The following is a 27,501-nucleotide window of genomic DNA, read 5'->3' on the forward strand; positions in this document are numbered from 1 at the left end:
CTTCAATTATTCATGGACACGATTTTACAAATTGCTTCTGTATGGATTCTGTTCTGGGAGGCGAGTGTTTGTAGGTTAAGGCCAGCTTACTTCCTTACACCATGGACAATATGTTACTTACTTGTCGAGGTGTTGCTATCATCAGTTATTGATATGAATGTTTATAAGGCATTTCTGTGACTTTGATTCTTAGATAAATAATTTTACATTTCTTGAAAAAGTTGATTTAGTTGTGTTGCTTTGCATACCAATTCAAGGTCGTCAGCAGAAGACAAGTATTGCAGAAATCATCTGAATCTTAGAAAAAAATCACCTCCTGGTAAACACCCCAACAAATTGCCGTTATTTCTATAGCGGGTTCTGTTCCGATGGCGATGGGTGAGATAATGGTCCCCTTGCTCGTTATTTTCTCTTGTAAGTTGTCGCGTTGCCATGGCAGTCAGCCTCAGAGGTCAAGTCGTCGATAAAAAATCAACATGTCTCCTAATCCGAGGTGTAAGATGGTGTTTTGTCATGTTTATTGCTGGACCCTGGACAGGACATGTTGTAAGTCACGTACTGATAACGATTTCTGTCTGAACGGTACTTCTAGGGCAGTTTTGGGGAGAAAGAATGATTTGATATTTGTCAAGTTATAAAGGAGGTCTTTGCCAGAGGGTGGTGTGTTTGGGTATGTATTACGTTAGTAGGTCTTCATAGCCATTATCAGTTGTGCGTTTTCGGACCTGTGAATACGCGGATTTGCACAGTATCCCAAATACATGGTCAGTTACTTTATTCTTTTGGCTAATTTTCCCAAATTTTCTTATTTTGCAGAATGCCGCTGGACACAGGACGTCACAAGCCCAGCCGGCGTATAACTTTCACAACAAGCCAGAACAACTCACAGCTGTAAAAGGCATCATAAATATAGATGACGAAGCACCTCAAAATGTAAGTTGTTTACAAAATATTTTCGAAGGAGCCTAATGCAAGTATCAATTCGTGTCTTGTACCCCCCCCCCCCTCCTCAAGGGTACGACACCTTATCACCCTATAACGACATCTTAAGGCTCAAGCATCACCCTTTTTTCACCAATGCTACTTTTTCTTTCGTCAAGACATCACCATCAACAATATATCAGTTATCACCGTCATATAAAGTAACCGGACTAATTTTACTGGGTAAGGCTGTATGTTCGACAAGACATCGACACATTAGCATCCTTATTCTTTCCAGCTTCGCCAAATTTTCACTAAAGGAAAAATAAATACTACTCAAGCATCGGCAAAGATTAGTGGTGATAGCTTAACTACCCTTGAGGAGGGGGGTACAAGAAACGAATTGATACTTGCATAAACTGGGAACATTTTGCATCCGTTTATATTGTACATCCCTTGATCTCCTCTTGCAAAATTGTGACCTGTCACAGCAAAACCAGGCGCACTTTGCTCTGACCTTGGCAGGTTGAGATCGATGGTTGTTCTTTTTGCTATTGTCCGCCATTTGTGATATTTGAGTATCACAGTTTCTTCCATTATCTCCTGGTGTCACAGGCTCATCTTCTGTATGACATCCGCCTGGTTTTGCTGTGACGGGTCGCTTTTCGATGACATAAGTTCTAAGCTTATAACAGATTGCCTCTTCTTGATTTCTAAAAGTCAATCACGTCCTTGGTGTCACTGTCTCTCGATTGACCTGAGATGCTCTCTTACAAATTCCAGATTCCTGATATCGTAGTAAAACATGATGATCATCGCCCAGCATTATTGATCAAGCGTGATACTGATATACTTTGTAGTTTTATAGTAGTGTTTTTATCACGTAACCCTGGGAGGCTATGTATAGACTTTTATTCTGAAGGTCAATATATGACTGTGACGGTGACATTTTCAAACTTGAAGGTAATATGTTGTGTTTGAAACTAACATGCTTCGGGCCTTGATATTGCAGTAGATCACATGTATTTTACCAACCTGATATAACCCTGTCTGTCCATGTTGTCAATGAAGACTTAGTTGATGCATAAAATAACTTTTAAACATGAAATTTTCGTGAATGTATAAAACGAAATGCACGGATGCATGCAAACATCGCTAGAACTTCAACTCCGCCGTAAAACTTTGCCATGCAAATGCAGAATTAAGTCTACTGCGAAATGAAAAAAAATATATTGATGAGCTTCTGGCTTTGCCAACACTACTTGGTTTAGAATTGATTTTGAATACAGTTTTGCGTTCTGTTTGGATTTTTGCCAAACTTTGTATACATTTTGTCAGCAATTCCCGCCCCAGATGAACGTCGATCTCGTACACATTCCTGCCGATCTTTGAAGGTCAAAACACCAAGTTGCCGACGGCAATACGAGGATCAAACTACGTTTCATCTAATCTGCTTTTATGATATCGAATACAATTCATTACTTACTCTAGATATAATGCGATACAATGTGTAGTCTTATTTTGATTGATCCACGGGAAGATGCCCGCGCTAAATGTCAAACTCGTCACGGTGCAATTGTGTCTAAATTCTCGGCGCTAAAAGCTAAACGCTAAAACCTGATCAGGTTGCATCATTTACTATGTGCATTAGTACAGTAAATCAAGCTAAGTTGACTTGAAATGGTCGCAGACAGACTGCTGGTGCTGATTGGCTGAAGATGATATGACAATATTCAATCATAATCTCACAACATGACGATTTTATGCCTGGATGTAATAATTACCACTATCTTTTTGCGCATCAGAAATTGTCTGTTGTGTTTTTTAGTATCGTGCATAAAGTAGCTTTCTAAAGTATTATTGCTGTCGTCCTTTTCCCGTCTGTCAATTAGTGTCAGTTGAATGGTGAACTGGGAAATGTTCCTAATGTCAAAAGCCAACAACTTTACTCACATTCAAATTGCAAGAAACAAATTCTGTATTTCAAAGGATAAAGGGTGATGGTCCCTGTTGCATTCCGTTTTCAAAGATGCCCCTCACAAATGCAGTTTACCGTAACCAAGGCGATGGCCAATAACCCAAATTGGTGGCTAACTGTAGTGGCACGTAACAGCTAACACTCGAAGTCTAAACCACGTTCCTCCAAGCTATAGGGAGACAATACCGTTAATTGATCAAAACATCTTTTATCTTACCGTGGCATTTACAATACATCTTTATTTCATCATCTACCAACAACATGGACATTGAATTTCTCCGGAAAGATCCGTAAATAATTAGTAATCTTTATCGGAAGAACGAACGTGCCATTCTCGCTGTGAACAATTCACGGTCGCGTAATTCTTTCATTTCTTGTTCTCACAAAATGAAGGGGAGCTATATATGGGTAACTTATCTATATTTAATGGCGAACATGAGCAGGTATTTTCCAATACAATTGTGTAAATATCATTGAGTGCATTTCGAGTGAACCTTGTCGGAATTCCTGTGTGTATGTTTCAGAAAGGAAAATATGGTCAATGTCGGATGAAATGAAAATTAGATCATCTCTTGTTAACCTGGTTGAATCATTGTGTGTTTATGAAGTGTACTCTTCACAAAATGTATCGCTAATTTGATATGAAATCATCAATAATCAATTTATACTTGAAAATATGTATCAATCGATTGGAAATTCCTCCGAGGATATATCAATTGTTTTGTAATTTGCGTCAGTGGCGTTATTTTTAGAACTGGGTGTTCCCTTTTAGAAGTGTGACGTAAATACGTGAGAAATTCCTTTGTCAATAAAAACATGGTGTAGCATTGCCTTATTTGGCTACCACATGCTTTTTTGGCACCATCAGCAGCCAGAATAAGAAAGGTAGCGCTCTTGAGGGGTTGGATAACAGAACACCCCCTTGGTAAATAAGGCCTTCATCTGTTGCACCCTCGAGTTTGTTGTGGAAGCCAAGCCCACAAGCGAGGCATCAACAATCCTGTTGATCACTACTTGAGCATTTGGCAATCATTAACCCTACCTGTTGAGAGCTTTCTGGTGATTCAACAAGTAGCTATGCTCATCAGAAGCAGCGCATCTTTCTTTGGCTCGGAAAACATATCAATCTTTCTGCAGGTAGTCTGGAATTTGGATAACTGCAGATCAATCAGATGTGGGTATGATTCCCGTGCTCTGAATTCTATCCTTTCCAACTGACCTGACTATAGTCAACCACCCATAGCTCGGTAGATCAATCAGATGTGGGTATGATTCCCGTGCTCTGATTTCTATCCTTTCTGACTGACCTGACAATAGTCAACAACCCATGGCTCGGTAGATCAATCAGATGTGGGTATGATTCCCGTGCTCTGATTTCTATCCTTTCTGACTGACCTGGCTATAGTCAACCCATAGCTCAACAGCTGGTTGACATGATATAACAAAAACCACTTTGAAGGCTGTCATGGTGCCTGTTGTTACACTCCCTCTTGCTCCCATTTGAGTCTTGGACTTGATGATACTGGATGAGTTGAAATCCAGGGCAGCTTCCAGATACACATATCGTATGGGTTTCTTGTTAATGTTTCTGGCTCTCTCACTGTGCGAGGCAAAAAGCCGATATTCCTTGTACCAAGTGACCGAACTACCGAAGACGAAATCAATATTTGTCTTCACGTGTACTTTGTAAGGAGAGTCCACCATACTCTCGTTTCCCCGATCTATGTCTGCACAATAATTACTACGAAATCGACACAAGGGTAAATCGAAACATTAGATCATCACCATCGCCAACGTATTGTGTCTCCAGTTAAACATGTTGAATGGCATCAAACAACCATGCGTTCATTTTGACTTGAATATTCAGAAACGCGGTCTTCAATTGAAGCTGTGCGGTATAATCAGTCATGTCAAACTAACTCTAATAGATTTCTTGCCAAAAAAGAGCATATTCACTCCTTCTGACATAGCAGAACCTAAATGAATTACTCAAGTCTCTAAAGAATGCACATTACTCAAGTTACCTTCCTTAAGTCCCAGTTCCGTTGTAACCGAAATTTGATCAGCCGCCTTCTGGTCCTTGAAACTCAACCGCGAGACGGATGGCCTATCGAGATATTCGGTCAGAGCTCAAGTTTTCAGAGTAAACCACTGAATTAGCGAAACTTCTCAATTCCCAATTGGATCTATGGCGCTCAGTTGTGTTTTAATGGCATTACCGCAGAATGTTTTCAATGCTTTCGCTTCATCAACCTTGGCGTAATCTGATTTACGCGCAGAGACGTCTCACCTGCTGGTTGTGTGATTTGATTAAAGGGGGCGTTGATTCATGGGTCCATTGTTGGCCGACTCGCCTCAGAGTAGGTTTTATGCTCTTCTCTGAAGTATGGTGCACATGGCTGACTAAATGGTAATGAGACATACTGGTAATAATCAGAGGGAGCTCGAAATCCCAGACAGGCTTAAAATTAGCCACAAATTATTTGATATGTTTGAAAGTTTTAAGCCGTCTTCCCAATCTCTTGATTCGTTTTGATCAGCAAGAATAAAATATCAGATTTCAAGTTTCAAGTTTCATGTTTGTCTAAAGTTTCAACTGGATTATGACTATCTATTAGTTGGGTAGAACTTTATCTTCTCTGTTTTGATATTTGATTAAAAAAGAGTTTTACCTTTTGAAAGTTCCTGCTGGTTTATTTTGATAGTACTGAATTGAACTCAGAAAGAGACATTTCTAAGCCTATCAAATTGACAGAGTGTAAAATTTCCTCCGTCAAACACAACCTATTGCTGATTCAGGACACTATCTCAAAGATCGTAATAACGAGATTGAGCATCCATTTATCAACACAATACATAAAATATGGCGACATCATCAATAAAATCCATGCATGTTCTCGTCCCAAGAGATTCGTACGACTGACCGCCATAAATAATTTGCGAGCACTTTGAGTTATTTTAGAGCTTGGAAGTAAGTGGCAATGTTTTTATTGAAAGGTTCAAGAAATGCATCTGTTGTCATGGGAGCCACAGAAATAAAAGTGGTTGAATCAATGCTATATATCACTGGACAGTAACTGACCTGAAGATTGTCGTAAGCTAGCGATAAAAGGTGGACCACTTGCAGCAGGTTTTTGGTGGAAACAAATTTCTTCAAGAGTGTACTGTTACTGAAGAGATTAACTCTTTCCAAGTGGTTGTTTTTTGTGTTGCTTCTGTATTCTGGATGGTAGGTCAACACGCAACATTCATTGTGGTAACGCTGCATTATTTATATCCTTCGTAAATCGGATGAACGTTCCGAATAGGTTTCTGTAAATTGGCTTTGTGCTTTTGGCGTATGTAATGCATAGAGTTCGCGACATGTCTTATGTGGTTATGTATGCTTTTCTTGCAACTTCTCATTGTCAGGTAGTTTGCCTGGCCGTGGGTGAGATCAGTGGTCGTTGTGGTGAAATATGAGCCCATATTTCCCAATTACAATCCTAACTCCCCTTGCTCTCTTTGGCTCCCGATGGACCGTTTCATCCTTTAGCCTCTATTTGATTATTGCGGAAGTCACCCATTATCTGACAACGCGCCAGCATGATCTATGGGTACATGGTACCCCCGGACCTCTATGTAAGATATATATTGGGCTCGAAATCTGACCACATGAATAGGGTGGGTGTAAAATGTTGATGAGCATTTGATACACGTATCCAAGACCAAGAAGCCTTTCATCGAGAAGACTCCACACAAGACCCTTATGAAACTGGGGTCATCCATCTTTGAAGATGCGTATCAAATTCCAAAGAAGCCTCAGCTTAATTGCAAAGAGAACAAGAATCCCTCAGGTGCCACCTATTCAAATGAGGTGATTTCAGACGCGACACATGGGAGATTATAACCTTTAGAAGCGGAGAGCTCCGTTTGAAACCCGAGACAGAATTGAAGATAATCTTTCTTGCCAACGTGATTGATTTCTGTATGAAAACCCTGTCCCCAGGAATCAAATTGGCCGGCTTCTTGTGTCTTGAAGTGTTGAAGTTGGAGCCTTGGAACCAGGATTGATTAGGAACCTTGGTTTACTTCAATTTTGGTCCATTTTGAGGAGATTTTAGAAATTCATGTTTTACCCGCAAATTGCTGATACCCTATAATGTGTTGACAACTGAGAGTTGTGACAGACCAAATTCTGCTCACGAACCCTCACTTGGAATTGTTCAGTGTGCCTGTTTAAGAATTTATATCAATATGGTTTACTTCAATTTTGGTCCATTTTGAGGAGATTTTAGAAATTCTTGTTTTACCCACAGATTGCTGATACCCTTATAAGCAGTTGACAACTGAGAGTTGTGACAGACCAGATTCTGCACACGAACCCTCACTTGGAATTGTTCAGAGTGCCTGTTTAAGAATTTATATCAATTTCGGCTTGCGACAACTTATGAAACCTTTCACTGATAATGCAATGAGAAGATAAAACCAGCGCACTGGGCGTTTATGAATACCAAACTATCCCTGGGGGTCGTTCTGCCAGTAATATTTGATTCATAGATGACATCCTAGGAAGTTTATGATAGAGGGTCAGATGGTGTAGCAATGAGACCAGTCTTAGAATCCAGCCTGCAACCTCCTGGTTAGAAGCCCGGTAACGTTCTCCTGATACGTCGTTGCAACAACCAATCAACATTGCTGTAAGAAAATTGAGACAGATATCACCATGTTCAGATATCATCGAAAAACCGGGAACAGGATGTAACAAGGATCAAGTCGTGAATTATCTGATGCCAAGATCCCAAGTGTCTCTTCAGTGCAGTAAAAGAAACCCTGTAGCGTACCCGGCGTAAAAACTTGAACTCATGATGAAATATCGTCTGTACGTCCCCGAATAGTCGATTGTATCAGCTGACCCGGGCAAATAGAACGAGATTTTTTTCAGCGGTTATTGGTAGTGTTATCATGTAACGCACCATAGCACTGCTCCTAACAGCAACAGTTCAGCAGAACTAGTGACCGCATGGACATGGCCATTCCTGTCACTTGGGTTTTTTCCTCCGATGATTGAAGACGTGTTTCACTCGAGAGCGGTTAAGGCTGTATTCCCGCGGGTGGTGTACGTAATTTAGCAATGGGGAGTGAAATGATAAATGGCAAGATTAAACTGCGATTTGTGTTGTGTTGTGTTGGATACCGAAAACATTTCTAAGGCTGTTTCACTCGTCATTTGATACAATTGGCTTGGACAGACAGGCCCTATCGAATTTTGCCCCACCTTGAGGCGGAATTTGTGCAGGTGATTCAGCGGCTTCCTGTCTTACTCCTGTCACATTCTCGAATCCATCCCGTCTAAGTCCCCAATAGGTGTAACCTTTCAGGGTAGAATTGAAACTTTGTCAGAAAGCACGAATAATGGGCGATGTTTATTCCATCGATTATTCTTTGGATGCAAAGCACTAGTCTGAGATTAAGTGAAATAACGGGGAGCATTTTATCAATTTAATCTCTCCAACAACAGAATTCTTAATATTCAAAATTGCAAAGACACCTAAGTCACTTGGCTTGCAATATAATGGATATCTATATTGCCATGGTTACCGACATAAACACAAGGAATATGGGAGACTTTGAACAGGAGGTAAAAAAAGCCTCTGGCGACCTACTTTGACCCTTTTTGACAGGACTTATTTTAAGAAAGGCGTAAATTATTATTTTTTGTGGTCAAGGAGTAAGACAGCATCTGAAAGCGAGGATGTTTTGACTCTCGTAACACGAGTATATTTTGATCTGAGATTGGTTTGACTGTAAAGATACTGAGTTCAGCGTCTCGTTGGCCCTGTAGTTGTTTGTCCTTGTTCGTGATCTGCTGACAGCCCAATTGTCAAGCTTCACCTCCAGTCACCAAAAGAAAGTAACAAAATCACTCGCCATAAAAATGACGTATGGCGTAATTTTTGTCCATCCCCTGGGATTTCCCGCTCCGTGCCGATCACAACTTTCCCGTGTTTCGCTCCCACGGCGATCGGAATGCCATCAATCTTGATTGACGTTTGTGTCGATGGTGTGTATATAAGAAAGATGGATGGAGTGCCCGTGGGGAGGGGGGGTCGTATATTAGAATGGGTGATGGGGTGCACAAGGGGGTACCGTGGAACGGGTTTCAATTCAACATACCATTTCGTGTGCGTTCTTTGAGGAAGATTAATCTGATGCCCCGAGGGAGCCCCAGTCATAAAGAACTTACGTCAATATCTTTTGAGATATTATGTTTCTGGAAGGAAAGATTCGGATAAGATAAAGCTACAGGTTGGATGAAGATACTGCTCAGTTAGTGTGCTGTGGTAAGCCGTCACGTCATATGATGAAGCAATGCATGATTAGGCCCTGCAGAGTCAAAGTTCAAAGCCAACTGACCCCTGGAGGTGGCACTGCGACAATCAGCTTTAAAAGGATTGAAATTATCTTCATTCTCCGTGAAATCAACTGATCTATTGAAGCCATTCGGTGAAATTTAGGGGAGCAGGATCGATGGTGGGGTTGCCAGAGATCATTGATAACGGAAATAGCTATTGATTAGTTTCGTTTAAACGCAATGAGGCACTGGTCTGGAACAGTGGGGAGAGCTTCCTGATGAATTGGTTCGATAACTTCTTTGGGGAATTCGTGCAATGATCTCTTGCTTCTTGGGTTATTTTGACCCCAAACTGCACCCATTCGAACCTTAGTTGGCAACAGGATGGGAAACCTGTAGAATATCTAAGTTTACAGAATCGGTCATCTAATGTTCGAAACTGCCTCATTTACGTTGAAGGAAATGACAGGAAATTGACTTCAAACTTGAGAGGACATTGCCATTTGATCTGTCAATAATGATTTGACCGATTTTGAGTCTAGTTTTGATTGCTGTTATGGTTGCCGTGACGTTAATAAATGATTGCTTGGCAACTAGGATATATTGTCGGGTAACCAAGGTAATTTGATGTTAGAGTTACAGGTTACTTCTCTGTATAAGATGATGAAATTTGGTGAAATAGAAATGAAATCTCATACTTTTGGTTGTCAAGGTGATCAAGGACAGTCGCTTAGCAACCACGACATCGTTTGGTAACCGAGGTCATTTGATGTTTAGATTGACACTTCGGTTCTCTTCTGTTGGTTAGAACTTGATGAATCGTCGGAGGGCGGCCGAGAAGAGGGGGAGGCGAGAGAGGGTGATCGATAGAAGCGTAAGTCGCTTGAACATTCATTGTCAGAGCATTGATGGGTCAAGGTCATATTTGTGGGTCAAGGTCATATTGCAGGGTTTGATAGTCAGAAAGAATGGTGCCTGAAGACTGGTGTTGGCCTGAATATCAAAAAGTGTTTTGGATGTCTTTTGCCTGTATTTTCTATAAGGTCTAGGAATGTCTATCAGTCAGATAGACTTCTTTTCTTGGATATGGTTGTCAGTAGGTTACAGGTGTTGCATGACTAGGTCAGGTGAGTTAAATGAGGCTCTCTTTCGACTGAAATAGCGATGCTGTTTCAGATTGCATGACTAACGTGTTATTGCTGGCAGATCAACTCGGGTTGAAAGGTTGGATGACAAGAAAGAAATAACTCTGAAATATTCTTATTTCAGGTCGCATCATAAAGCATGTTATAGCTTGAGGGATTGGCAGTAAAATTTTCTTCAACAAACTTTGGCGTGGTTGTACAATATTGGGTGGGTCCATCTTTAAGTCAGTCTTTTTCACTAATATTTACGTTTCCTGTCATTCCAGGACCAAGTAGAAGGCAGCGGCGGTTCTAAAGACGATACGGAATCTGGCGGTTCCGGTCTCGGACCGGATGACGAGGACGGTGAGGGTGAAAGCGGTTCTGGTGTTTATGTTTCCGTTTCCTCGTGTAAGTGTGCCACCGCATGTTTAGCTTTGTTTACCTTGGACACGCCTAACAACGGGACAGTTCTGGAAACTATATGATGTAGAATTGTTGAAATCTTTCCTCTTGCATGAAATAGCCTTGTTTTTTTATCATTATTAAAAAAATCTAAATTTTCCGGCTTGTACAAGTATAATTTGTCCAGGTTTACAGTATGTGTAGTAAGAAGAGAGGAGCAAATGGAAAGATTTCAATGTCTTGACAGCGTATAGTTGTCGGACTGTTTCCAAAATGTTTACACGAGCAATCAGTTGATATATTTCTATATTTTGCAAAGAAAAGTGGAATGAGTTGGGAGAGTAAGATAGAAGTTGGTTTTCAGGCGTTAGTTAATCAGTCTGTGGGATAACAATATCATCTTTAGTTTGATATTTTCTGTTGAACAGTTAGCCGTTCAGGTCAATCAGGAGAAAGAGGGTACTATTCAAACCTCGATGATGATGAACAAGGTCGTGACCTTGACCTTGACCTAGATCCTGTGGACCCAGAACCTGTCAATAATGTCAGCGAGAATGGTAGGATATTGTCAAAGATATGCCAAATAGAAAGCTGTGTAAATATGCCAAAAACCCTCACATGCTTTCGCTGCAGGCCTATACTGAAAACAAGTATTTCCTGCACCCATTTACCTTATGTTATAAGGTAATTTGGTACAATTACTGTATTTGTACAGATGCCATAATTGTACCACCTCACCTTATTAGTTGTACTGTGGCTAAACTTGTACAACTTTACCTTAATGGTAAGGAGCGATAACTTTGTAAATATTGAATGCCAGAAATGATTGCTGATAATGTGCCTTGGCCTTCTGCCACGCAAAGATGGTTCTGATGTAGGCCTAACCTTAACACAACAATTGCTTCGAGCAAAAAAGCTTATAAGGTGACAGAGCTATTGGCTGTTTAACCCTTGATGGACAGGATTGGTCTGTGGTTGGTATGCGGGTATGAATCTGTCGCTTCAGAAGGATTCCCTCATGAAATGAAAAAGCTTAAAAATGGAAATCGCTACAAGCTTTGCACATAACCTGCTTCTTTGACATGTTCAAGCCTGAGACGATGATGATACATTCTATCAGTTCTAATATATGCTTAAGTGAATAAACTGCAGTTTTTTTAACCAGGTTACAAATAACATTCTTTATAATTCTTTAGGCCTTTTGTAGGTGACACATCATTTGAATCTTATACAGACAGGTAATCCATATCATAATACCCATTACCCATTACCAAAAACACATCACTTAAAAAGTATGGATCTAGACTTGCTGTTTCCCAAACATAAGCACGTCCTCCGCTTGTCTCATCACATCCATTATCGGAAACAATGCCGGTCACGTAGCGCTCCAAGTTAATCTTTCCTCATCTCAGAAAGGATTTAAACTTTAGAAGCTTTTTGAGAAGAAATAAAATCCTTTTATCTTCCTTATCAAGAAGTATTCCCTTCTCGAGGACATCCTGTAAGAATATCTGCCACCTCCTTTTCGTAAACTTTTTGCGTCATTTGGAAGAGTGCGTCTTCTACATCTTAATTTCCGCTGCTGTGAGCATCTGATGGGTGGCACTACAGTTGGGTTCCAATTGGAGATACTTGTCTGGTGACTCCACCCTCGACCTGGGTGGAGAAGTTAGTCGCAGACAAGTTGGACTTTGAGATGAGTGACATGGTCCATGGACACATCCGCACCTGTCACATCTGAGATCCTGGGTTCAATTCCCGATCAGTCCCGCTCAAAACTAAATTTTAACGTATTCTTTCTCTGATCATTGCCGACACTTGCTTAGATGACAGTAAGACCCTACTCTCCTCTGCATCCAAAAATAAACTATGTTCAAATTCATTTTCAAATTTACAAACTTTGCTGCGTATCGTTCCTTTTCGCCCTCAGAGCCTTTTCATGCTAATGATAATAGATGGTGCTGTTGTGCTTATGAATGATAAAAATAGAACATGATAAAATTTTGTCTTCTTTGTGGACAATTTGATTGTCACAACTGTCAGGAGTCTTTTGCTTTGCCATCTATTATCATAATCCAAACTAGCCAAGCATTATCATAATCTACATTCTTAGATTATTGTGAAGTCTACTTTTTGCTTTCCTTGTGAAACTGATTGCTTCGCTCTCGTTGAGACACCCTGTATGCCTTTATAAGATGTTTCCTGTAAAATACAGGTTGTTTTATACAATATTGAAAACGTTTATCGGGCAAAATGTAACTCGCTTTGATGCCAGTGGAGTAGCCTTTGATCTTGACAAGCATAATGGCAAAAGCATGTAGCTGATTTTCTGAAGCAACAGGTGGATTGGAGCTCTTGATATAAAGCCAGGAAATTGCTGCTGGTTGGCAACGTATGACTCGTCCAGGTAGCTTACTTATGCATGATACCATTTGCATATGAGAACCTCTGTCTGTGGTAGCCAAGGAGTGAATGTCAGGCCAGTAACACTCGGCCTCCTTTATAGGTCATTGGAGTCTTAATACGGATGCTGGATTAGGAACTATGGTTACCAGTTACTAGTTTGAGAACATCAGTAGGCCAAGTCACGCATGCATAGTCATCGCCTAAAATCGTATTACCATCAAATTTTGCCAATATTTCAGCTACTGAAAAACTCTCGGCAGAAACGGTCCCATGTCACACGAGGGGGCCCTGCACATACACAGGTTGGCTGATTATACCTAAGATTGTGTACAAAAGGTGTCACCAGGAGTCGTCATCTGTTCTCATTCAAACCTCAAACATTTGGACAATTAGATTTCAGATTTTAGATTTTAGGCAGTGTTTGGTGATGTGTTTCTTGTAACATTTTTGGAGATTTTGGCAGATATTACAGTTTTCCTTTTAAAATTTAGACAAAATTTGAATCCGGAACTTTTCAGTTTCAAAGTTTACAAATGCTTTTGCCTTAGATGACGCCTGGTGATACCTAACATGTGCACAATGGCATGTTCCAAGAGTTGACCACCCGTTGACTCATAGATGAGAATGGTTGATCTGTAGATGCTGGCATTGGTTATGTGATGATAAAAACATAGATAGTCTTTAGTCTAAGGTCTTTGTAGAATGACGATTTTTCAGAAGCAAACTAGAATCAGCATTTTGGAAGCACTTTTGACATACGTGTTCAGATGAAAATTACCATATCCTCCTTTGTGTGGAAATTTGTTCCCAATTTTCCCTCAATACACCATTCTTATCTACGAGACAACGCAAACATGACGTCAACAAATTTCCTTCCACAGTCATGTCTCAGACTCGAACACAAACAATAATTTATATGTCTCAGGATGGATGCATGTTCGAGCACCCAGAAAGACAAACATAGGAAGCCAACAGCATCCTTTTCTATCAGTTTTCCAATACACACACTCATAAACCTCCATGACATCCAGAACACAGCATTCGGCCTTGACCCACACATATGGCCTTGACCTACACATTTGGCCTTGACCTCACACCAATAAGCATGGTAGAGTTTTCATATCTTTGAATTATTGTTGTTCGCAAAAAAATCTTGCAGATTAAATTGTTGAAATGTTTTCGCACAATTAGCATGATTTGATCAGAACACGTCTTATAAAATTTCACTCCTTGTAAATTTCATAAATTTTATGTAAAATCTCAAATTGCTCTGCGCTATTGAATTTCTTGAAAAAGTTCTGCGTATGTCTCACAATCGTCTCTTGTCTAAATTAACCCTTGCAATCCATATACACTTGTACTTTAAAATATTGAGATATATGTTTTATTCCACCTCATTGTACCTACATCACCCCTTAACACAAATGGACTGCTCTTCTGTATATGATCAAAAATGGTGGACAGTCTCATTACATGTAGCTTTAATAGGGGTGTAGGTATTAGGGGAAAATTGAATCTTATGTGTTAAATCTGAAGAATTATTTATAAAATATTTGATGATTTGGCTTGATGGAGGGTCAGTTTTGTCACTTCACATAAACCATGAAATTGAAATGTGCAGCACATTTTATCAAATATTTGATAAAATGATCAGTTGCTAAGAGTCCTTATGGTTAATTGATGTAAAACCATGGTTACTGGGTCAAACCATATCTCGTCGCTAAGCAAACTTTCAGCCATTTTGGACAAGCGTAAGTATATCGTTAGGTGTGTCCGTAAGCGATCCTAACCCTGGAGGAGTCGAGAGTTCCAATTCAGACGTATCGTCCCATCGGTGAGGGTTTCGTTCAAACTAACAACTTTTGTGAACATTTTGAAACTTGATTGTGAAAATAGCATCTTGGGATGTTCTGAAATGGAGCTTTAGATTCACTGAATGTGGCGGCCCCTATTGTCATGTGCCTAAGTTACCCATTCCTTGGTGTGATAGTTTCTAAATCACTTAACTAAAATTCATTTTAATCACACTTTATTTTTGGTATCCCGTTTCCATGGTAACAATATTTTAATTGGCTTTAACTTCTTTATTAGGAAAAGGCTTTAACTTTTGTGAAAGTGTTTTCTATAACCTTGACCTCAGCACTGTTATATTTGACCTTTGTCATTTGACCTTCACCTTGGTCATTCCTAATATCATCCCTCCCCTCACCTACACTGTGTTGTGTGTATCATGTCACAGTTTATATTAATTTTGTGTGAAAATAATCTATCAGAATCTAGTTAAAATGAATGTGTAGTGATTAATTCATTCTAATTATTGCTATAAGTTGAATATTTCGTGACGAAAACCTTATCAGCATGACAACTCCAACATCATTTCATTGTCAGAAATTAATATAATCATTTCAGTAATAAATTTCTCTGATGTATCAGTTTTCATAAATCGCAGTCTCTATCTTGGTTGTATGCTGTGACCTTGACATTTGAAGACGTCCTTGACCTTTTCAATCAAGGTCAAGGTCGTAAGCTTCAATCAAATGTGGTAGCTTTTTGGCCGGTTCTGTTGGTGATTCTGCTGCATGCAAGTGGTGAAACTAATTTTTAAAATTGTAGATATCGGCTGTCATTCTGCATGTTGATATTAATTTCTGATCTTTTCCCAAAGAATAAATATTTCTTCATGAAATGCAGACCTGTAGGAATTTCTACCTGAAATGTTTAACCGGTCGCCTCAGGGGATTTCATGCAATATGAAGCAAAGATATGTGGAGTATTTTAACATCCAAGATGAATTTGTGCCGCTGAAAATGTCATTTCATAAAACCCTGATATGTTTACGATATCGTGAATAATGAATATATTGTGTGAAATGTTCGAAATGTTGCATATTAGTGCTTCCTGGGAGAGGTAAGTTTTAATCGGTGTTCTCTACAAAGAGTTTAAAATGGTGGTAAAAAAATTATTCTGCACTAAAGTCTGGTTTCTGGTTTCTTGTGGCCTAAAACATTTCTTCATGAAATTAACTCCTATTTTGTGGTGGTTTCAGTTTTGTAAAGTTGCCATTGATCAGAAATTTTTCAAAAGATCCATTTTGAACTTACTTTGTGGAGAGTACTGATGTTATACTTCCAATCTAGGTGGCGCTGTTTCTGAAATGTCTTCACTTCAGTTGAGGTATTCTATGCACATGTCATCTTTCTAAATTGGAAAAAAAATACTTTTCAGGAAAAAAGTCATAGTTAGTAAAGAGTCATGAAAATGTGGGATTTTAGTTAATTTTCGGAAGAAAATTTTTAATTTCTATTCAAATAGACGCAAATTATTCCTTTATCCTGTAATTAATGAGCTCATCTGGAAGATGGTATCGTAAGATTGGAGTCAATTAAAGATAATCCAAAAAGATGATTATAGCAATTTGGTTAATCTTTAATTAGTAGAAGGGAGTCAGTTTCTAATTTCTTAATGAAGGCAAGAAAATTGGTCGTAATTTCCAAATGAATACAAAAATAATAGCATCTTTCCTCATTAAAGGCGGGCCCATCGCTTCTGTTTGAAAAATGTGCCATTCTTTAATGAATTGAATTTGTAACAAACAGTAAAAATATGGCATGGAATGGTAAGCTTTCATTTTGTTGGAACGAATCTCACGCCTGAGAAAAAGCTAATTGTAGATGAAACCATGAACTCTTTATCGCAAAAGTTATAATTTTATTTTCATTGTCTTTTCAGTCACAGGGAGGGAGCTCACAAAATGCGAGAAACTAAGCCGCAACGCCAAGAATTTCGATCGCGGTTTAATAGGTGCTTTCTTCCCAGTGTAAGTTTGGTTGCCAAGGCAACATTGAAAAAGAGCCAATCAGAAATATTCTCAAATTCCAAAACAAATTGTTCATTTTTGTGTGTGGAGAGGTCAAAACAGCAGAATTTAATCCTAACAATTGGGGTATATTTTCTAGGTCCAATCCATTCCCATGGAATCTAATGTATTAAAAACAAACTTGTAAATTTCATTGTGATGTACGTCCGTACTCCATCTTGGTTTTAAATGACCTTTTCCCTCCTCCAGTTGTAAATCAAATGGTGATTTCAAAGAAGAGCAATGCGACACGGTGCGTGGCGTTTGCTGGTGCGTCGATCGCCACGGAATCGAGGTGAAATATACCAAAAAGAACCTGCCTGCCAAACCAAACTGTGAACGAGGTGAGTCTCCCCTAAGTAATGAACTCTTCCGTCCCATTTCATTATACTCTATATGTTAGGGGCTTGCCTATTTTGCTGGTATAGGGGTTCAGGGTTTATTTCAAAAATATTTGAAATTCTCTGTGTCTATTTTTTTGCAACACCCTTTGCTGTTTATCGCCTGCAGTATTTTGTTTGGCAGTGATGAACCACAGCAATGAGGCCTGCACAAAGTAAGGTTGGATATGTACTGTAGGAGGAAACCACACTTAAAGGGACTATAAGCTGTGGCCATGGATCCTGTGGTATCCAAAACGTTTGATCAAAAAATGGAAAATTCAGGAGCAAAATGGTGTTAACTCAGCGCTTTGCGTACTTTTGCATTTTTTTCATCGGCTGTGTATATTTACAGCGTATGGGGACAATGTGTCAGTAAAAGGTATGATTCAATTTTCAAACGAATAAAACAAAATATGATAATTTGACTGATTTCTAATCATTTCTTTTCGTGCCCTAGTCGAGTACTTCTCATTGCATTCGCCGCTCGTTTTGGTTCTGGAGGCACTCACCAGGGGGAGAATGCTTTATTTTTAGGACGAGATATTGGCTGTCTATTGTCTCCATGCAGCAAATCTAGTCATGAAAATAGTCACAAATTTGTCGAAGCTCTCTTCCCCAAGGAGTGATTCTGGATCCATGACGTGCAGCAGCTATACCTTATCTAGAGTCAGTAACTTATTAATTTGATTAATTTGATTAATTTCAAACCTCGATTGCTTTTCAGCTGTGTTAATTTGCTCGTATAAGCAGGACTGTTTCTTGAAAAGTTCTCCGAACTGGTTTGAGAAATTCTGAGGATTTGAGCAAAGAGTGATTTTCAAAAACGGATTGTTTGGTCACATGTCATTGAGAGTTTAGAAGTTTTCAACCTCGGACAACTCGACAGGAAACAGTCTTGAATTTATCAAAATGAATTCAGTTTGTATCAGAATGTCTTCCCTCTCTCTACTGTAATCAACGAAATTTCGAGTCCCTTGATTATGGCAATTTGCGAAAAATTTCTAAAAAAGGAAAGATTTAGCGACTTTTTTTACCTGATTGCATCTTTCTTTGTCAAATAAGAAGATTTGATTTTTGTGATCCGTGAAAATTTCTGAAAAAAATTAAAAATTTTCTAAAAAAATTTGAAATAATCTCGATTTTATTTTTGGCAGATTGCAACATTTTTTCAGTTTTTCCAAAAAAATAATTTGTTTTGACAATTTTTACTTTCGCGAACTTGACTCGCCACAAAATCAGCAAAAATGAAAACTCCCACGAAACTTTAGTGATTCACAGTATCCCAACTTTGAAATGTCAATTTCATATTAGAGGGCGCTCTTCTTGATACAAACTGAGTCGTGTGTGTATTTCGCGTCCTCCTTCGCTTTTAGTTCCTCAGGGTGTGTCAAAATAAATGCAACAGCCTCTAAACTGTCAAAATGTTGAGTTTTCTAGAATATTACAAATTCCTATGATAATTTGAAACGTTGGCATTTGTTGGCCAAACTAGGCTGTTATGCATTTATTTTGATGCATACTGTATAAGTTGTCTTGATTAAAGTAGATTAAAGAGTGAAGTTCAACTAAAATGTAGATTGTAAATGGTTGTGGAGTGCCTGTAGTCAACTACATTGTATTAATTTACCAGCTCTCATGAAAAAGTTATAAGCTCGTCTTATAAATTCTTCCTATCATGTGTATGGTGTGAATGGTCACATGGTGTAAACTAAATCGTTTTCGGTTCAAAACTATCCTCAATTCTCATGTGAAGTCGTCTGCTGTGATGCTGTTGGGTATGAAAGCTGTCCAGATTAAGTTTAGAAACTGTGTCTTGTTGTGAAATTATTGGTTGAGTGATTCGAGATCTTGGCACAGTTTGAGATCCAAAAATCCCATCTTATATGATGTGACATGACTGCTGAGAATCTAAAAAGTTTGAAAATTCCAAACACAAACATCATAAATCCAACATACACAAGATAGATCTGTAACTAATCATATCAAAGCATTGTGTAATTTGAAATAATATAAACAACAAACATTTTCTGCTGCGTTGGATCCAGAAATAATGTTAAACAAGGCAAGAGAAGCACAGATACTTTTACACGACGTACCCTCCTCCACAACATCACCTGGTAAAAGTGTCAGGGTTGGCCTACCACCTGACACAACAACTCCACCTATTGACATGGGTAGAACTATGACTGCCCCACCTAGTGTCAGTGGTGGAACTACTAGTGTTGTGGTGGAGCGTCTGTCCCCGGCCAGTGAGGGTAAGGGAGAATGAATAGTAGACACAATACAGTTTGCGTCTTTCAAGATGAGTGTCTCTTGCGGTGGAAGGCTGAACCAGTAGGTCAGCCATTTTGTTCCTCAGAACAGAGGTCTTACCACAAGGGACACTCATCAAGAAAGCGGCGAAATTACGCCCTTTATCTTACTTTGAGTCACAGACTAAACACACCTTTCTTATCATCATCATCTGGTTTTCTTGGAACACACAAATGCTTAATTTCTAGCCAACACATTTTGCGCAACACAACAATGCATATCTTACACTTCCAAGTTTATTTAACACTGGTCTTCAATTCGGGATTAAGAACATAGTTTTGTTAAAATCCTAACTGATTCTCCATTCTTCAGAGTTTTTAACCGGGGGCATTCACCTGACTGCCTACGACGGTGGTCACATGCCCCGGAGTATAAAGGATGAAGGTTGGTGTCTGTGCGTCTTAATGGGTCGTGGCGTGTCACGACGTCGGTGTCCCCATGCCTCACTCACATTCACGATGCGTTTATAACTGAAGTGCCTTTAACCCTTTTAACTGCAGCCAATTGAATAGAGCGTTGATCCTGTAACTACACTTGCTAAAACCCTGACTAAAAATTGCTTTTACCTTGGACCTGTTCAAGGTCCAACAAGCTGCTTCAAGTTATTGCATATGAAGATTTTGAAAAATATTAAAGTTTTCCCTGAAAAATTTATGATTATTGCTCATGTCAACTCTTTTTATCGTGTAATCATCATCCTGGGAGTGTGAGCAATTGACAACACGGCTTGTCACCCTGTATTGATAATGCAATGCATGTGGAATTTAGCTGTTACAATGATTGGACACCCTCCCCTAGTTGCAAGTCCTCTGTTCTCACTGACGTTTCTGTAAAGCATATTCCCTGATTTACGTTCAAGCTTCAAATTACCGCTTTCTGTGTCACTTTTGTTGATATTTACAAAGTTATGTTGATCACCTATAGGTGGCATTGTGATCACTTCGTAAACAATTACACCATTTTCAGCAGCTTTTTCACTGAATTCACCACCTTGCTCCAGTAACACGCCTGTGACATTTCGTAAATGTGCTTCAATTGCATCGCAGACAAGCTATTTTTATTGCTTATCGCTTCAATGAGGGACAAATTTCTTCACTTGCACCTGCAGTTTGTCCTACATGGTGGTTCTTCGATTGAATTCACAACCTTAGTAAAAATACACAAAACTATCCTGCCAAACAACCAAGTAAATTGAGATCAGCCACAGTTGTGACTTTTGTAAGAACTTAGGCCATTCGCCCCTCTTTGTACCATTTTATCAAAGCTGAAAGATCATTGCGTCCGTCTCAACAAGGTGTCCTTTCATGAGAGGCTCCTTTTAGTTATAAATACTTCCTCTTCAGTGACGTCTGTCTGGAGAGTCGGAATAATTCCGTTCACTTTTATGAAAACATGAAAAGATCCCGGATATTAGATGTGTTTTATCAAAGTTTGACATTCGCATTGATTTTTGAGACTTCCTAACTTTTCTTTGACTTCGAGTTTCCTTGTCACTTTGATGTTTTGCGTTACCGATAATGGAACTCAGACTTCCTGTGGCGCCCCCATATGGTGTTGGAGATAATCAATAGAATAAGGGGAATTGGGGGCGTGGCTTCCCACTCATATTTGGTGCGAAATCATTGAAAGAATTTGCCTGGATATAACCGAAATCGGGAAATAACCTTAGAAATGGCTTGGAGCGAAACAGTTGCAAGCAGGGATGTTCAAAATGATTTGTTTGCAAAAATTTTTTAATCAATTTGGTAACTGTTTGGACGGAAGTGATAAATGTCACCGACCCAAATCCCTTTAGATCCAGTCTAAACAAAATTACTTGCTTTGTAAACAAAGTAATTAGTTCAAAATCTTTCGAGCCCGTTTAATGGCCCCCAAGAGCTCTGACCGTGACATATAAACCATCGTCCAAGCCCCACGGACCCTGCCCACTCTGACGCCAATCTGCTACCACAACCAATTAACTAAATTAGCATGGCTAATGTCTCCAATTATGGCTTATAAACCGCTCGCTAACGACGATAGCACGATTTATAACAACGCCTCTACAGCAACTGAGTCTGCGCCGCGGCCGATAAAGGCGACCGTGGTCATTATTCATACAATAAGATTAGTCGATTGTTAAGTACTCGGTTTATCGTGATTCAATTGGTATTTTAACCCTAAAACGTCTGAAGCGGAAAATTATGGTTGTCTAATGTGTGTAGTGGGTTTAAGACAAACTTATCGAAAAGTATCGTCCATTTTGTTGTAATGTCACGACGCTGAAAGTCTCCGCCATTTTGTTTCAGACGACCGTAAATGTTAGAAAGTGATACCTGATTTTTGCTCATTTTTGTAATTTATGCAAATTCTATTAAGAAGTTTTTCGATATATACATCGCATAAAGAACAACCTCGTGTAAATATTTCGTCCATTTTGTTTTTCGATGAAACTATGATGCTAATGTATCCGCCATTTTGTTTCAGACGGCGTGGAGACGAGCTACCAGACGTCAGAGAGAGATACGGTGAGCAAACGGAAGAGAAAAAATAAGAAAAACAAGAAAAAAAACGTAAGAGATTCAACGGCCAGTTGTTGAGTGCCATGTTTTCAAGATGCTTCATGGATCGTTATTCGCCGCCTACCCAAGAGTCGTGAAATGGTCCAGATATTCGGCAGACGTTGGTTCAGGGCGCCTCTGTTAGGGAGAGTATCCAACAGTATTAGCCGCCATTTTGCCGAGTTTGTTACCAATATACACTTACACCTACTACCCTGACAGAGGCACCGTGAGCTAATTCAATTTTGACAATTTCCACAGAGTTCTGATTGTCAGAATGGCCGTAAACGTCTGCCGAAAGTTTGGATTATTTTTCGACTTTGTTCCTCCTGCATTGCTGTTTCTTGCCGTAAAATCGAGGATTATCGGTCGTTGTCTGAAATTGTGTGGTTCATGAAATACGCCATTGTTGTTGTTGTTGTTGTCCCTTATACACTCGCAAAAGGTAGAATATAAATCGTATTTTGGTGGAGAGCTACTCGTTATGTTGGTCCATGTCACATTTAATTTGGTAATAAAGCGCTACAAGTTCTATCGGTATGTCCAGTCATGACTTATCACGGTACGGCTGATTTCTCAGGGGAGGAGCCATTGTTGGCAAATTAGTTACAACTTCGTAAACTATCAGCTGATTAGGTCTGAACTTGTCAAGTCTACGATTAATGGACCTTGCTCTGATATAGAGTGGTGGTGGGGAGGGGCCAGATTGGCAAATCGGCTAAAACCGTCCAAACTTGTTGAAGTTAACACCTTGGCAAACATTGAATTGAAGAGACCACTTGCTTTCATACAATGGGGAGGGGGTTGGGGATGGAGTGGAGTGGTATTGGTCCTTGATCCTGAAGACATTGAGTTCTACTCAGTTGTTTTGCAGGAGTGTTGATATGATTCAGCTCAAATTTCAAAGATAATTGTCATGAACCACACAGATTCAGATCGCGCCTCGTAATCCTCCCTTGCTTTTCCCCCTCATGGTGTGTTTTGGTGTATTGTATCATTATCTGCATTCAATTTTGAAAAAAATACAATTATTGCAAATTTTTATCTCAATTTTCTCAGCTTGATTTTGATGGTCAGGTTTTGAATTTTGGGGATATTTTCTTATCTAAATCCCTTTTCCCCTAATTTTCGCATTTGAACCTTTTTGCCCATCCAGCTTCAAAATTTCCGCATGTTTCAAAAATGTTTACTAAGATGTCTTTTTAACCAATGTTTAAAAAAAATTTTCAGATTTTTTGTTAGGTGTGAAGATATGTGTGCTACTAGCTTTGCCCTTGTAAATTACCAGTACATGTACCTGTCGTGTGGCCATACAGCCAAATAAGTTTGGTATCAAATGGCTTTCAGATGTGTTGCATAAATTTTACCCCTTGGTCTCAAACTGCTGTAACCAGGTTGATTTCCTAAATAGAATGAATTGGTGCGAATGTTAGATCCTTGATAATGAATGCAGACAACAGCCGTGATACAATCCTTCAAATCACCCAAGTTCCGAAATATTTTATCCTTCAACCTCGTCTCCAGTAGGTGTTTACCTTGACGCTGATATGGCAGAATATAAACAGCATATAACTCTCGAAATGAGGTTGAATGGTGGAATATTTTTAAGATGCCCGAGTCTGTTTTGTTCCAAAGTTTGTGCAAGTTATCAGTTACCGTAATGTATATGATCGCATGCAACAAAAATGTCTATTGTCACCTGCAATAAGGATCGGTGATTTCCACGACCTGCAATCAAAGTCAAACGCATCCATTACCGGTCTTACCCTCAGACGATTGATCTTTTTATGCAGTTTGCTGCAACAAAGATTGCTTGTCTGCGGGTTGGTTTAGCAGTAGGTGCTAGTAATAGAATAGAAATTAGCTGCACCAGAAAAAGTTAGATTTATCACCCAAAAAATGGCAAACTTTGGATAAAACAGACCCTTCGCGTTTTCCCTTCCTTCCCATGTCTCAAATCTCGACTCGATGTGCATCTTCTTTGCATGGCCTCACACTGATCGTAGAACCTCTGACGCCACCTAGCGCTCGATCTAAAACTAGCACAAACTAATGAGTGCTCGCGACACGATTGCGCTAGGTTTTGAATACCTCGAAAGATTAGCTTAGAACACACACCAGTCTTGCACAATGAATGATACTCTGCACCACTAACTTTTGGCCATATGTGGAAATTTAAAGGGCCAGTGCCCTTGTAGTAACATTTGAATACCAAGTACTTAGTTCTGTTTCATACACTAGGTGGCTACCATTGCTAAAATCATATTGACTGAACAGCACTGTCTGATCTCCACAGAGATGCCAAGTGCTTGATGACTGTATGGTGGCTGCTTGGAGTATGAAACAGTATTGAATAGGTTGTGGAATCTCAAATGACAAATAATATTTTAGCATTTTTCAAAGACATTTTCCCTTTAAAATCTTGGGGAGCATTTGCTTGAATAGATGGTTAGATATACAATACTTGTTCAAGAATCTTTGATTTTTGCATAGTTTTGATGGAAAATGGTTGGAATATGATCAGTTTAATGTTTTGAAATCAGTTTTCCCGTTTCTTTCACCATTGTTGTTCTCTTTAGAGTATTCTATCCTAAATTTTGTATTCTATCCAATCATGTTTTGTTGTGAAATTTGCATCAGGATAAATTTGATATGTGTTGATGATGGTAGTAACCTTGTGGTGTATTTTACTTCGAATGTAAAGTCTGCTCCTCTTTCCTCAGGGAGTAAATCTCCTTGCAGCCGAAAAAACACCATGAAAAACAGCGGCAACTCAATAATTGATTTACGTGAGTGTTTACAGACGAGAAAATACTTATTGACACAGGGGGCTCGAGTCTGCGTACTGCCTGTTGACACAGTTGAAGGAGGCGCTCTCTAAGTGATGGAGGTCCTCTTAGACCTGCGTTCCACATTCTTCAGTTTGGACGGTACTTTTGACATGTTTGCCGTTGTCATATTCATATCTGTTGACGAATACTAAAAGTAGCCTTTGCACACGACAGCAAACATAATCCTGCTATTTTTCTCGACATTATAACATAGCGGAAAATTTCCTCCATGAAGTATTCTGTAGCTTGGATTAAGATCGGATTTTCTAAAAAAAGTGCAGGATTTGCTGCGAGGAAAGACCAGGCACCAAGGCGAGCAGGATTCTCCATGATTTGAAAAGACGTGTCGCGTTTCAATCTTGGCTCGGGTGTCGGGTATTGTGTATTCGTTAGGTTCCTCTTGAGGATGCAGAAGAGATGATGTCACGACTTGATGGATGCATGAAAATCTGCTGATGTCGATCTGGCATCCATCGGCTACAAATGTCTGATATTGATCATACACACTTTTCACAACGTTGCAACCTCGAGCATCAGTGGAGCTGTTGATGCCATCCTAAGTCTGTTGCCAGTCTTCACAGGTCACCATCCGTATTGATAATCCCTGCATCACTTTCGGACACTTTTGTCCACCCTCTTGTTCGTTTCACACCCATCTCACTGGGATCCCATTCCAATATTGCCCTGGGAAGTCTGGTCGGCTCCACAGCCTACCATGGCCAAACCACCTGAGACTCCTCTCCTGAAGTATCAGGGAGCCAGGTGGTTGTCCCGTCGCAGAAACATGGGTGAAAAGTCTGGTGATGTCAATCTTGCATCGTCCACAGAAGTTAGAAACACATCATACTTACAAGACTGATGTTCAACATCCGCAGATAAGCGTCTTTAAGTGTCAAGAAAGGTCAAGAGTCAAGTTGTGAAATCATTAAAAAATCTATCCCTCTTGAGTAGATGTTCTCATTAAATGTTGAAACGTCAACTCTTGAGCACCAGATATTTCACAAAGTAAAGATTGTGAAGAAATATACGTCCAGCTAATGAGGGCAAGAAGTCCTAAGGGGCTAACAAGGGTTAAGAGTTGATAGCGTATCAGATGTTTTAGACTTTAAAATCTTCGTTTTCTCCGGGGGTATTTGGTGATGCATCATCAGAAGCTATCTTCACAAATTCAAATGAAATAAAACTGACACTTCATTCACTGCTAATTAGCGTTTCGACACTAATTTAGATAGGCTGTTATGTCAATCGGACACACTCCCCGTTTGTGTCGAAGTTAATTCCCGTGATTAAAACCCAGTTGGAAAATACCCTCGTCAGATGCAACTTTGTGAAAAAGTGTCGGGATTTGATGCAAGTTTTTATCGAAGATGATGCACATTGCATTAATAAGCTGCATTTATGGGTGTGTGTGACTCTTGTAACAGCCAGTGTATCACACGGATGTGTTTACATTGATCAGCGTAACACAGATTCTCGAGCGAGTTGCAGCATCAAATAGGCAATACATGCTCAAGACTTTCAATAAACTGAACAAAGAGTCTTCTACCCATTGTCTTAATTTGATATTCCCCACTGATACCAATACTGCTCCTCAAATTCTTCAAGTGCCCTTCTCAAGGACATGAACACACAAAAGTACTAATTAAATTGGGCTATGTTATCTTATGAAGGACCACACTTGCGGCTTGCTGTCAGCCTCGAACTTAAGAATATATCATATGATATTATACATTTGGTATTATGTGTACAGGGGAAGACTCTGGCTCCCCTGCTGATGGTGGGGGCAACTATTTCAAGCCACATTGTGTCCCAACCAAACATACCTTTTGAAAGCGTGTTGGAACATCTTTTAACTAAGTATCAGGGAGCAGTTCTGCTCAACCTGGCAGAAGATTAAGCTGCGCCTCCGATGAAAAAAACTGGGGCTTGCATTTCATCTCCAGGTGCAAGCAGTCCTAGAAAAAGAGTTACATTGAAAGCAATGAGGAAACGGTACTTCCTTTGATCGCAAAGTATCATTTTCCTGCTAGATGATTACCCATCATGCTTTGCTGACGTCAATAACCTAGTCGTGTATTGGTGATAAAAAGGTTGATACTAATACCATCAAGGTGATGGATATTTAGCCTCTAGATTGGTGCCCTTGGCATGGAACGGTTTAAGAAGTTTTTAAGAACGTTTCCTTGATAAAGCCAATGGTCTCTTCAGGAGCTTTCAAATGAATGGTCATATCAGTAGGTTTACAAATGGTAACATTAAAAATTGCTCTCCAGGAGCTTTCAAATGAATGGTCATGTCAGTAGGTTTACAATGGTACCATCAGAAAGTGCTCTCCGGGAGCTTTCAAATGAATGGTAATGTCAGTAGGTTTACAATGGTACCATCAGAAAGTGCTCTTCAGGAGCTTTCC

At 39.5% G+C, this 27,501-nt stretch overlaps 1 protein-coding gene across 16 annotated transcripts in view; it reads left to right on the forward strand.

Annotated features, from left to right (window-relative positions):
• The window catches only part of LOC135503416 (syndecan-like), a 66,957-nt gene that overhangs the window by 29,939 nt on the left and 9,517 nt on the right, over window positions 1–27,501 (forward strand). For 2 of the 16 annotated variants that reach the window (XM_064796977.1, XM_064796987.1), the window contains exons 2-10: window positions 817–933; window positions 10,042–10,107; window positions 10,645–10,768; window positions 11,191–11,319; window positions 16,898–16,985; window positions 17,235–17,368; window positions 17,760–17,786; window positions 20,033–20,104; window positions 22,187–22,272. In XM_064796977.1, coding sequence (XP_064653047.1) covers window positions 817–933; window positions 10,042–10,107; window positions 10,645–10,768; window positions 11,191–11,319; window positions 16,898–16,985; window positions 17,235–17,368; window positions 17,760–17,786; window positions 20,033–20,104; window positions 22,187–22,272 — 843 coding nt within the window. The remainder of the gene's footprint in view (window positions 1–816; window positions 934–10,041; window positions 10,108–10,644; window positions 10,769–11,190; window positions 11,320–16,897; window positions 16,986–17,234; window positions 17,369–17,759; window positions 17,787–20,032; window positions 20,105–22,186; window positions 22,273–27,501) is intronic. The other 14 variants (XM_064796979.1, XM_064796990.1, XM_064796986.1 and 11 more) reach the window with 12 other exon arrangements.

This window comes from Lineus longissimus, chromosome 19, assembly GCF_910592395.1.
Source record: "Lineus longissimus chromosome 19, tnLinLong1.2, whole genome shotgun sequence".
In the NCBI taxonomy this organism is placed as follows: domain Eukaryota; kingdom Metazoa; phylum Nemertea; class Pilidiophora; order Heteronemertea; family Lineidae; genus Lineus; species Lineus longissimus.